Source organism: Rhynchophorus ferrugineus, unplaced genomic scaffold, assembly GCF_030347505.1.
Source record: "Rhynchophorus ferrugineus isolate W39M unplaced genomic scaffold, kcgeb_rfMv2 rfM3, whole genome shotgun sequence".
NCBI lineage: Eukaryota > Metazoa > Arthropoda > Insecta > Coleoptera > Curculionidae > Rhynchophorus > Rhynchophorus ferrugineus.
This window is the reverse complement of record NW_027472582.1, coordinates 1,601,759-1,614,182: the sequence shown is the minus strand read 5'-3', so window position 1 is coordinate 1,614,182 and position 12,424 is coordinate 1,601,759. Positions and strand designations below refer to the sequence as shown.

Sequence of the window (12,424 nt, the reverse complement as noted above, 5' to 3'; positions counted from 1 at the left end):
TGATGGAAATATCATGGATTTTATTTTAAAAAATGGAATCAAAAACATTATAATAAAGGATTTAGTTAAACAAAAGACATCTTTAATTTGATACAATCCCGAAATATAAAAAGCAACCTCGATCAAAACAAATTATACTAAATTTAACAATAAACTTGTTCGATAAAGTGACTATAAATTTGTTGATGTTGAGTCTAATTAGTAGAATAAGAGGAATATAGTTTTTTATACACTATATAAAAGATTTGTATGTACTATGCAGTGTGCATTAAAAGTAATTCAATAAAATTATTATTAATATAATTATAACATAATACCAATAAATCCTATTTTATTCTGAACCAAAATTAGACTCGTAATTAGTAGCCTAGTAATTATAATTGACAATAGTATAGTTATCCATAATTAATAAGACATTTAATAATTTAAAAGACTATAAACTAAACAATTAAAATAGGAAACTCTTTTCTGCGTTATCATCATTAGTTAGGCGTATAATTAAATTTAAATGAGTTTAAAAGTTTTAATAACAGCTAGAAACAAATTATATATTATTTTCACAATTTCAGTAATTAAATTAGCAATCAATTCAGATGCAATTAAAATTTACGATCTTTAATATTTATACGAACCATAAACATATAAATACACATTAGACAAAATGTTTCTCTTTAAGATATATAAAATTATGGAGGAAACAATGCAACAAAACCACTTTTGCTGTTGTGGGTCAATATAAATGAAACTTGGGTTCACTACCATGATCTTGACACTTGAATTTTGTTCCTAAATTACGGCCAAACGGGTAAAACAATAGAACTCAAATAATTACGTGTTCTTCTATATTATCTGGGTGTAAAAACGCATCATGACTTACAGGGAAATGAAATATTTTTTAATCAAGACAAGATACCCCATCAAACAACTCAAGAAACTGACACGGAACTCAATAAATTAAAGCATTTTTACATATCCATCATATTCACTAAACCTTGTAAAAAAAGTAACATCTGAATAATGAAACAATAAATTAATGTATTTCATATTTATAGTCTTAAAGATCATTCTTTAATATACAAAATTTACTACATTATATTAATAAAAATAAGGCATTTCAATAATAACTACAACAAAATCAAAGTTTATTCCAGCTAAAATTAGACTCGCAATTACAAGTCGACTTTCTAAAACATTAAAATTTGTTAGCGTCGAAGAACGCTTCTTGTTAATGACGAGAAAATATGAATCTCTCGTTCACTTTAAACAGAGTAGGCCATTTAATTAATAATATAGTGCAGCCGACAATCGCAGAAGCTCTAAAGAAGCTTCTTAAAAATATGTCGACTCGTAAATCGGACGTGATTTAGGGCGGACGTGCTATGCGATGAAAAAACTGCGCAAAACTATAAAATCAACCAAAATGTTGCAGGGAGCCTAGTTATAAACAAGACGCCGAAACAGTAAAACTAGACATCCTAATGGTAGAACTTCTATTGGCTGGGAATTTATAGGGATCTTAAATATTCGCACGTGATATTAACAATTTAACGATCTTGTAAATTAGACTCGCTATCATCGATTAACGAGCATTTAAAACCGAACGTGATTTATCACCAAGTTATTCCAGTAAATGCAATTTAAATGCATTAGAATAATGATCTCCATGAAGAGAACTTGAATTATATTCAAACGAAACACAACCTTGAAATAAATAACGAAATACGATTTTTTATTTAAAATTAGCTCCTTCGCCATTTCATCATAATTTCTTTCTTTTTTTATGTGAATTCGATTTGATAAACTTACCTGACTGAGACCAACTCTGTAGCTGGAAAGTTCCAGGTCCAGCACCATGAGCATGTCTTCCACGGCCTTTCTCTCGTCGAGGACTGGACTGGAGGCTTTGGTTTCTCCCGCCAGGATCCCGAATTTTCGTCGGAATTCTCCCAACTGTAGGAAGTTCGGGAAGCCTTGCTTGTAGAGACGGACTGAATCCAAAATTTGAGCACCTCGAATCTGCCAATGAATAATGTTATAAGATATATTTAAGTACTAGCTAGTTATACACATATATAATATAGTACCAATATTAGTTACAATACCACCTAAAAATCTTATTGTAACAAAAACATACACCCAAAAATTGTCTCATTAACAAAAACAGAAAGATTATAGAAATGTTATTTTAAACAAGCATTAGAAAAATGGAAAGGATCTTTTAGATAAGCTTTTGCATCCTTTGGTTGAATTTATTATAATTATCAATATAAAAACAAATATTTGACTATAAAGTAAATTGCAGGTCACCAAACTAAAAATAATCTCAAAATATATCCTGCTTTACCTAGCTGAGTTACTGGTTCAAATATAATGCTGTATAAACTCTAATAACTATATCCCAGCAGATACTGTCTGAACTACAATTGCATTCAATAATATTATAAGTTGGGCCTATAGTTGCTGATGAAGCAAGGCAGATGTGATTTTTGATAGAAAATCCACAACTAAACCAAACATTTGGAATAAAATATTGACTCATTGGATAAACCTAATCAAGATACAATAAATTACATGTCTCCAAGCAAATTCTGATGCCAACTTTGGGGATGTAAAACATATTGAGAGCTAATCTGAGTTAGTTAACCTCTATATTATTAAAGCACAGCTCTCTAAGTTATTTATGTTTTTTTTTAAATAGAATCAGATCAAATGCAAGTCTAGTTTATAGATATAGGCTTTCTGAAATTATATAAAAGCTTATTGAACTATTTCTGAGGTGCTGTGTGATGATAAACTGTGTAAACTGAAACAGTGACTGTTGAATTCTACTGAATATCCTAATGGTAATATTTGGTTAACAGAAGTTGTTGAAGATGATGATAATATGTGTTAACAAGTATGGGACTAACCTGTGACCTCAAAAGGGGAATATTAAGTAAAGCATCTTCAGGCGTTCCTGAATTAGGTTTGACACTGATCAATGATCCATTGCTTTCGCAAAAGCCGGCATTATGTTGAGGCAAGATGCATTGCACAAATCTCAATTTAGTTCTTCTTAGCGTTTCAACTAAACCATCAATTGTAAATTTAGTCTGCAACAAATATTTTAAATAATATACGGGACATCGGTAAGAAGAAATGGCAGTACCTGTAAGCAGATACTTTTCCTCTTTATAGCGGCAGCGCCACCAGTAAAAGTCCTTCTGATACTTGAGGCTCTTCTCAGTGATTGAGAGCCATCCAGTCCCACCACCGAACCGCTGAAGTTCGACGCGCCAAGACCGCGAACAGCCACAAAAAGTTTACTGGTATCTTCTCTGTAAATTAAGGCATTTTTAAAAAATAATACCGTGGCCATCAGACTTTTTCTGCATACTTGCAACTTTCCTGAAGAATGGTAACAGCCGCTCTGGATACAGGATTCTCTCTACTTTGTTTCAGCCAGCCTTTCACACTATAGAGAACAGGGTTGGTACCCTGAAGATGTTGTAAGATGAATTGACTATTCCCTGGGGCTTTCCTGAGAAGAAGCTGGTGGTCTCTTTCACCATAATGATTGAATAAACGCTCCAAGAATGAATCGTCACTACCTGAATCCGAAACAAATAAAATTATGTATAGTGTTTTTTTCTTATTAGTGTTAATATACCTCCAGGATATATGGCTTCTTCATCCAAAAGCCACAACAATCCTCGTCTGTCGGCTTCGTGCAAATCCGTCTGCGAGGTCCTGATGACTGAGTTTTGAGCAGTTTTATCAAGCAGATTCACCAGAGGTTGAGGATTGATCAGATTCTCGTTTTCGTTTTCGTCATATACAAAATCTATATTCTCTTGGAGGTATCTGCAAAGAATTTTAGATATTGAAATATTTGATGTGGGGGGGAATCATTTAAACATACCTGTCTTTTGGAGCAACTAGGTTAGAATGATGGAACAAAAGCTGTAATCTTTCTTGTAGGTAATTGTGACATAAATCCTCGAACGAAGCACCGGCCTGTCGTCCGCAGGTGGCTGGATTTTGGAAACCTGGAGTATCGACTAGAAGAATTGAATTTACACTGTGACTATTTGAAGTAATTGCTCTAAAAATGATGTCAGTGTATTAGTTAAGCATCAGTGGCTGAAAACCCAACGGGTATACCTATTGATCAAATTAGCTACGCAATTAAAGACTTCAGAGTAAAGCCCCATGACAATACCCTCCACTGCCTCTAAACCAACAGCCTCCCGTTCCAAGCCCTTATCTGTGGGTGATGGTGTCCTGAAGGGTGCTCGGGGCTGACTTGGGGTAACCATTCCACCGGAAGCTAGACCAAAGATGACTCGGGATAGCTCTTCCACGGTAGTTCCTAATAAAGCGGCCGCTTTCTGGGCACATTGTGGATTAGCAAATTGGTAACGATTATTGTTTCCAGCTGTAATAAAAAAAGATTAAAAATGTAACAGGAGATTAAATTCAAACAAACTAAATTCAACCAAATTGTTGGGTTTAAATTTTAAATTAATTAAGCATTTAAAATCGATGTTCGTTTTCCTATTAGAATGGAAAATATACTACAAAACAATAATAAATGGAAACAATACTACGAGCTATATTAAATAATTCAGTGCTCTTTATTAACTTTCCTTGACTAGTGTTAGAATATGTCCTAGAGGTATTTAAAAACAACATAATTGATGAAAGGAACCTTCTCGGTTTCGTGGTTTTATCTCAAGGATAAAGATATCGATTTTTCCAAGACACAGTTTTAAAAACCGTAATTGCTATGAACAAATAAAAAATATATTACGCCCTTGTCGCAAAAAATATCATTTGATTTACAAAAAGCTGTTCACTAGGCTGCCAAAATTCGTCCCTATCAATCAATATTTCAAAAAATTGTGCAAAGAAATAGATAGTCAATACGAATTGCTCACCATTGGAAGGCAAGTTACTAGAGAGACAGAAATAATAAAAATAAGTTATATCTCGAAAAAAAAGTTTGCACAACTATATTATTGGACGTAGTGCAAGCTTTAGATAAAAATATGTATAAAATATTACCCATGTTAAGATTTAAACAAGAAGAAACTTATTCATCAATGAAAGAAACAAAAGCACAAGGTAGTGTTTTAGGTCCTGTTCTTTACTTATTCTATACATGTGACACGTCGCATATAGAAAATGTTACTATGGCTACATCTGTTAATAACACTTGCTATTGGAGATAATAGCGAAGAAGCAACCAGTGTATATTGCATAACAAGTTGTTGCTGTATAAGCAGATACTAAAACCTATATGAACCTACAGAGCACAATTATGAGGATCTTCTGCGCGAAGTAATATCCGCAGGATGGAATCTCAAAAGAACCAAAAGGTGCAATATTCTGTAGTACCTAGTGTTAAGTCATTGAAGACACTTATTGTAAGTTAGTCGGAAAGACTAGTAATAGTAGGGTCACTATTTATATTTCGAGAATAGGAAAAAAACATAGTTAAGCTGCGAATATATTTTTATTGTTTTTCAAAGTACTCGCCACGATGATCGATACACTTTTGCATACGCATTTATTCCGTTCCGAATGAGGTATCTTCCAAAACATGATTTTTGAGCGCTTCAATAGCTTCTTCGGGCGATAAAAATCGTTGACCGTGTAGTTTATTCTTCACGGATAAGAACAAAAAGAAGTCATTGGGTGCCAAATCAGAGCTGTACGGCGTATGACCCATCAATTTGATGTTTTGAGTGCTCAAATAGTTTCTTGTTTGAACCGATGTAGAGAGCTCGCACTGTCATGATAAAGAACAATTGTTTTCCTTATTTCACCGAAGAATTCTGACAAACAAATGGTTGTGTACCAATCAGAATATACTATTATATAATAATGTAGAGACACTGTTGCAATATGACTAGTTTTCCCGAAGAAACAGGCCACCATTTTCTTTGAAGAACTTCGTACGCGAACAACTTTTGTTGGATTTGGTTCATTTTGCAACACCCATACAGTCGACTGCTGCTTATTTTCGGGCTCATACGAATATATCCATGATTCGTCACCTGTCACGATTTTATAAACGTCTTTGGAAGTACCGCGATTGAATTTCTTAAGCATTTTTTGCACCAATCGACACGAGCCTTTTTTAAGAGATTATCAAATTGTGTGGTATCCAACGCGAACATAACTTTCGCATAGCTAAGTGTTCATACAAAATCGCATATATGCTGGTGGAACTAATGCTTGGGGATGCCTCAATCTCACAATAAATGACATGACGATTTTACTTAATCATTTCGCACACAGCATCCGCTTTTGAAAGACCTTCACGAAACTCGTCGGACATCGAAATACGACCACGATTGAATTTACTAAACCAGTGATACACGGTGGTTTTGATAGAGCTTCATCCCCAAACGTCAAATTAAGTTGATTGATGCACTCTTGTTGTGATAATCCACGTCGAAAATCGTAAAAATCATCGCACGACAATATTAACGATTCAGTTCCATTTTTGCCGAGACGAAACTTTCAACTAAATATAAAATAAACAAATAGCGCCTGTGCGACAAAATGGTCTGAGTACGTCTATCGTCAGAAATGTCAAACTTTACGATGGAACCATCAGATGGACTCACATGACAACAGTGCTGCCAATTCCCGAAATATAAATAGTGACCCTCGTAATATATTATAAATCTGCCGGCTTGGAGGCGCAGTGGTAAAGGCAACCGGACGGTCCTCCTACTGTTGCGATAGTCGCGAGTTCGAATCCTGCTGGGGCATGGTCGTAAATTTATGTTTGTGATTGTTTAATATTTGTGATTGTCCTAGACAAGAGTGTAAAATCCGACAAGAAAAATGATCCCAGTCACGTCAGTAACCAGGCTAGGTAAGGCCGGATGTCGTCTGGGATGATTTCTAAGTTAGTCACTCGACAATCGGTAAGCTTAATGCCGAGTACCGTAGTTCGGAGCCCATGCTAAATAGTAAATCAAGTCCAGATGAACCCTTAGTCGGTAAAATGAGACTTTAAAATATGTAAAAAAATATACTATAAATAAAAAACATAATTCTAAAATTTTTTAAAAATAGTAACAAAGTTAACAAACAAAGTTATAATCTTGCAGTAAAAATCAACAACGAGCACTGAGTGATATTTAAGAGTTGCTAAAAAAGAAACAATAGCTCTAAATCTTTACCTTTAACAGCTCCAGCGCATCCCAAATGGAAAATCGCCGCCAAAACCGAAAATATAATTTTCTGTTCCATTTCGCTGATCCCCAAGATATTCAAGGCCGCGCAAGTCTTGACGAATTCCTGCTGAGCTCGCTGTTTGTCCTCGTGTTTCTGCAGCAAACTCATAAGGGCGTTATTCTCGTTACCCGACAAGTTATCCAAAAACAATTCTTTGCGCAAAGATCCCTCCACGCCGCACAGCAGACGATGTATCATGTGGAACGTCGTTTCGCTCTCTATTTTCCTTGCGATACGGCTCTTCTCCAGCAACAGAATCTGTATGCTGGCCGATGAAATGCAACCGCTCTGATCGAAATCGACGCTGAATATTTGCGTGAACCTCGTAGCATTGCTGTTCATGACGGTCTTGCAGTTGCCGAAGCTCTCCAACAAGGTCCACATGGCGGTCAGTTTTTCCAGGTTCAGGATGTTGTTGACCGATCCTGCTGCCGTGACTAAGTACTGCACGCAGTGACGGAAATTGGTGGTTTTGCCGGCGCCGGATCGGCCCATGAAAATCAAAGATTGATCTCTGCGGCTCGATAACATATTGTGATAAGCGGATTGGGCCATGGAGTAAATATGAGGTGGCATGTCTTCGGTCTTGCAGCCTTTGAAAAGTGCAACAACCTGAAAGTAGAAAAATATATTAATAACATTAAAATAATCTAAATAATCTCTATGATAATTGTATCATGAGATGTGTCGCGATAAATGTTATATCGTTACAATGTATGAACTGGATTTCCACTTTTTCTGGCATCTGGTTGGCTCAATACTCAACACAAATTATCTAGTCATAATATTATACAGTCATAAATAAAAAAAATAATGCTGTTTCTAAAAAAATTGTTCAAAAAATACACCAATTCTTATAAATAAGAACTGAATTTTAGATATTAGTTATTTTTATTATAATGGTTTTAAATTGGTTTTTTAATATTTTAAATAATTGGTTTTAAAAAAACGTTGATCCTAAAACATTTACATTTCATTTACATACGGCCTATATCGTGCCAACAATATCCAAATTATTCGAAAAGTATTTATTGAAAAGGATAAAACCAATCATTAAGGAAAAACCTCTTGTTCCGAATCATCATTTGGCTTGAGGAAACAATCACTAGGAGAAAATATAATTCGTTCTGAAATATTTTTATATGCTGCTCAAGCTTTCGATAAAGCTTATCGTCGTTATGTGGGTTTAAAGAATAAGATTAAAATACTTCTGTCTGACCAATATTCAAAAAAAGTTCGAGTCATGTATAATACCGATAACATAACTTAAGTCAGTATATATAAATCAGCAAGTAGTCCCGTATGGAAATACAGCCAAATATCCTAGCATGACCCTTGATGTTACTCAGTTACTCAGGTAAAAGCCACATATTAAGAAAAAAAAAAGAAGATTTCAAGCTGAAATACAAAAAATGTACTGGTTATTTTGTAGATATTCAACACTGTCAGTATATAATAAGCTTTTGCTTTGCTAACAAGCCTTGAAACCAGTGAATTATGGTATTTAACTCAGGAGCTTTACCAGCCAATGCAATAAAAATATTGTAATATTGATTGAGTAAATCCTAGATAATGATGGCTTAGTCAGAATTTTAAAAAGAGTAAAACCATTTGATTTAGTTCAGTGAAGTTATAAATAAAACTCAGTGCACATTAAAAACAGTGACATAGATGATAAGCACTAATTGTCTATCGTAGAATAAATATTTTGTAATATTAAAACCGTAGCAAATTAGGATTTAAAAAATAGCTTATTAGTGTTAATTTACGAGATTTCTATAATAAATAAGAAAAAATTTATTTTATCTATAACACACTGTACTGACAACTTCAAAAGTTCTATACTTGTAAAAAATATCCTTTAATAGTGACAAAAAAAACAATAAAAACACTGTCTTAATTTTGAATTTCATGTTCGCAAATCTTTGAATCTTCAAACTAGTTACATTAGGACCCACAAAATATCCCAATACAAAGTAATTTTTTTAAGTAACTTCATTACCTTACCTTTTCTGAATATATAGCTAACGGTGCCATTGGATTTACAACCAAGAGGGTGCTGCAACCAGCATACGTGTGTATTAAGTTGGTGGCGTATCTTTGTCTGAGAGTATGCAACACGCTCGACTCATTCAAATGCCTCAATGCTGCCAAATCTTCGGCTCTGTCAAATTGTGGAGGATTCGCCTAGGATTCAAGCAAACTTAAAATACGGAACTGTATTATAAACAAGATGTAATTACTTTCTCAATGTCGTCTTCATCCACGACCAAAACATCGCCGTTATGTTCAAGTTTGATCTTCACTTTTCCTGGCTCCCCATCGGAATATTTCTCCTTTCTCGCAGCTGCAAATCCACCTCTGTGCACCAACCATACGCGCTCGGCATCCAACCATTGTTTCTCCTTTTCTAAGTGTTCCTCAGTTTTAGCCTGAAATAAAAAAACAAAGTTAAAATTAAATTGGAAACATGCAAATACAGGTTATATTATATATGTGTCACAAAATTAAAACTAAAACGTCAATACAAAGTCAAGGAACAGATCCAAAGACTTTTTAAATGGAGAGACAATAAGTAACATCCCAATAAGGCTAAGTCTAATACATTTTATATAGTCTATTCAAAGTTTTTTTGTACATACCTCATCAAGATGTTTAATGTATTGCCTGTCGCAATTTGTAAATTCGTTTTGGAATCAGACAATATTTTCCTTCTCATTTTATTCCAGTTAAAAAGAGACACCTGTCTGATTAGTTCGAACACGTAAACGTAAGAGCCTGTCAAAGTCGTCCGGTTGTCAGACGTATGCAAACTTTTTGTAATCTGTGGCTGTATAATTAAGTGTAGTATTTAGATGTACTATAATGTTAAAATAAATTATATTTTATAACATTTTTGTTCAATTATTTTATTTAGATTACAATTTTGTTATATGTCAAAGCCAAACTGAACTAAAACTCACAGTTGATGCGGCAACAATGTAACGTTTTGAAGTGACAAACTTAGATGACGTATGTACAAAATAATTTTGAATAGACTATATGTAATTTTTTTTAAACAGCATCCGATCATAAGGTGACCGAAATGAAAGGCTCTTAAAAGATTTCTTCCAAAAAATGTAAGAAATCACTACTAATTATACTACTAAGAAATCACTAGGCTATGCCAGTAACCAGAATAAAGCCATATATATAGCAGTGTTACTAAAGCCAATTTATCAAATTCCTAACAATCAAAGATTGTGATTATGCTAATTCACCACGAATTATCCTCAAAATATTTTAATAATATCGAATAGTGTTTCATAACAGGTCAATAGAAAAGTCCCCGGCCTACCATAGTAAAACACATTTTTTTGGCAAAGTTTTTTTTTATTCAACATAATTCCCTTCAGGGGTGATACACTGATTATAGCGACCCTCCAACTTAAACCAAAAAATAATTATAAGCAGTATAATGTCAATTCCCAATCGACATGAGATTTTTTGCAAAATGGAGAATTCCGCACTGTTAGCTGTATATAAGATCCAGTGGCTCCTTCACCAATAGGTCAAGGTGGATTATAAAGAAACACTGGGCTGTCATAGATGTCCGAGATGTGTGAAATGTGTAGGAAATTACAAGTTTTGAATCAGCATTACAGATAAGAAAACTCTAACCAAATTCTTCAACTGTAACAAGGATAACACCGCAAATTGTATCGTCTACAAAAGGAGACCAACAGAAATAAGCCCCATGCAGCTCTTGTCCCAGTTCTCCAAACATTCGCCTGGGCCAACTAATGAAGCAGCTACCCAACTAGCCTCACAAATCGCACACAGAGAATTCTCAGTTCTCGCGAGTAAAATATCCATTGTCCTCGGCTAAATTCCGGACCTACACGTTTCTTTCTCGTTTTTCAAAATTCGACCTATCCCGTAAGTCAGTTTATTTCAGGTTTTCCCAGGTAGACTGTCCCATCGCCGACAAAATCCCAGATAGATTCGCCGCCATCTCATTTTACTACCAGAAAGGTTTGTGACCTCTTTCAATAAATTTTATGGTCACCCTCAATTTAAGGCAATTAGGTTTTATAACAACGGTTGTAAATGTTAATTTACCAATTTCACCAATTCAAGTCAAATTCCCATAATTGAAAAGAAAAATTTGCGGATTAAAATACAAATACACCTCAATATTATTTTAAAAAAAGAAACTAGTCTCAACCGTTTACATTTAATCTTTTCATAATATGGAAAAAGTGTACTGTTGACACTGTCCTCCTATTTTATAGAATTAAAATATGGTACCGAAGTATTGAGGGTGGTTCAACTTAATACACGTTGACGTAGCTGTATGGTTGGTTTTAAAAAAGATAAGAGTAAAATCTGGAAAGAATAATTAAATACTGACAGAAATATATTATCAAATTGTAGTGAATATCTGAGATATTGTCTGAAAATTTTTATGAAAAATAAAAATTGTACTTAATTTTTTATAATTTTTCAGATTTTTGCAATAAAATTTTCTAATAGAATATGGTTTATTATTTCCAAATGTTTCCCAATTTTAATTTAATTGCCAAATATAATTACAACACTTGCAATCATTAAAATGTACATATAGTTCCACAGATAAATATTATATTTATCTATAAATATTTAGCTTCTGAACAGTAGTATTTAATTTAAAATATCTCATAAAAATGCATAACTTTTATATTACTATCTTAATACATCATACATTTTATCTTAAGGAAGTATTAGCACTTCCTTTACTATCGTAGCACGTGCTCGATTATACCCTTTTAATATTATGGGGCTAAATTTTTTCACCCAGGCCCAATAGACAAAGAAAAAATATTTTTAACAAAAAATTGAACCAACTTACATAATAAGTACATAATAAGCTTTGCAATAACTAAATAAAAATAAACAAAAGCCTCATTTAACCTATCTACTATATATATTTTATATTCCACTATATACACAATTTAGCTTAATAAATACCGAAACCTACGCATTTATTTACAATTTCAATCAATTTCAATTTACGGTCATTCAAAACAATTTGGTGGATTTTTTAAATGTTTTCGCTGGTAACAGCCGGTTTAATTTTTTTTATTCAACATAATTCCCTTTAAAGGTGATACACTGATTATAGCGACCCTCCAACTTTTCGATACCATTTTTGTAGTACGATTTGTCC

At 33.7% G+C, this 12,424-nt stretch overlaps 1 protein-coding gene across 3 annotated transcripts in view; it reads right to left on the bottom strand.

Moving 5' to 3' along the window:
* Mhcl (Myosin heavy chain-like) overlaps positions 1–12,424 on the bottom strand; it is a 366,371-nt gene that overhangs the window by 130,542 nt on the left and 223,405 nt on the right. For all 3 annotated transcript variants that reach the window (XM_076398159.1, XM_076398158.1, XM_076398160.1), the window contains 10 exons: positions 9,480–9,668; positions 9,244–9,423; positions 7,182–7,848; positions 4,144–4,417; positions 3,902–4,084; positions 3,650–3,843; positions 3,377–3,590; positions 3,149–3,317; positions 2,910–3,092; positions 1,807–2,016 (listed from right to left, as the gene is read on the bottom strand). In XM_076398159.1, coding sequence (XP_076254274.1) covers positions 1,807–2,016; positions 2,910–3,092; positions 3,149–3,317; positions 3,377–3,590; positions 3,650–3,843; positions 3,902–4,084; positions 4,144–4,417; positions 7,182–7,848; positions 9,244–9,423; positions 9,480–9,668 — 2,463 coding nt within the window. The remainder of the gene's footprint in view (positions 1–1,806; positions 2,017–2,909; positions 3,093–3,148; positions 3,318–3,376; positions 3,591–3,649; positions 3,844–3,901; positions 4,085–4,143; positions 4,418–7,181; positions 7,849–9,243; positions 9,424–9,479; positions 9,669–12,424) is intronic.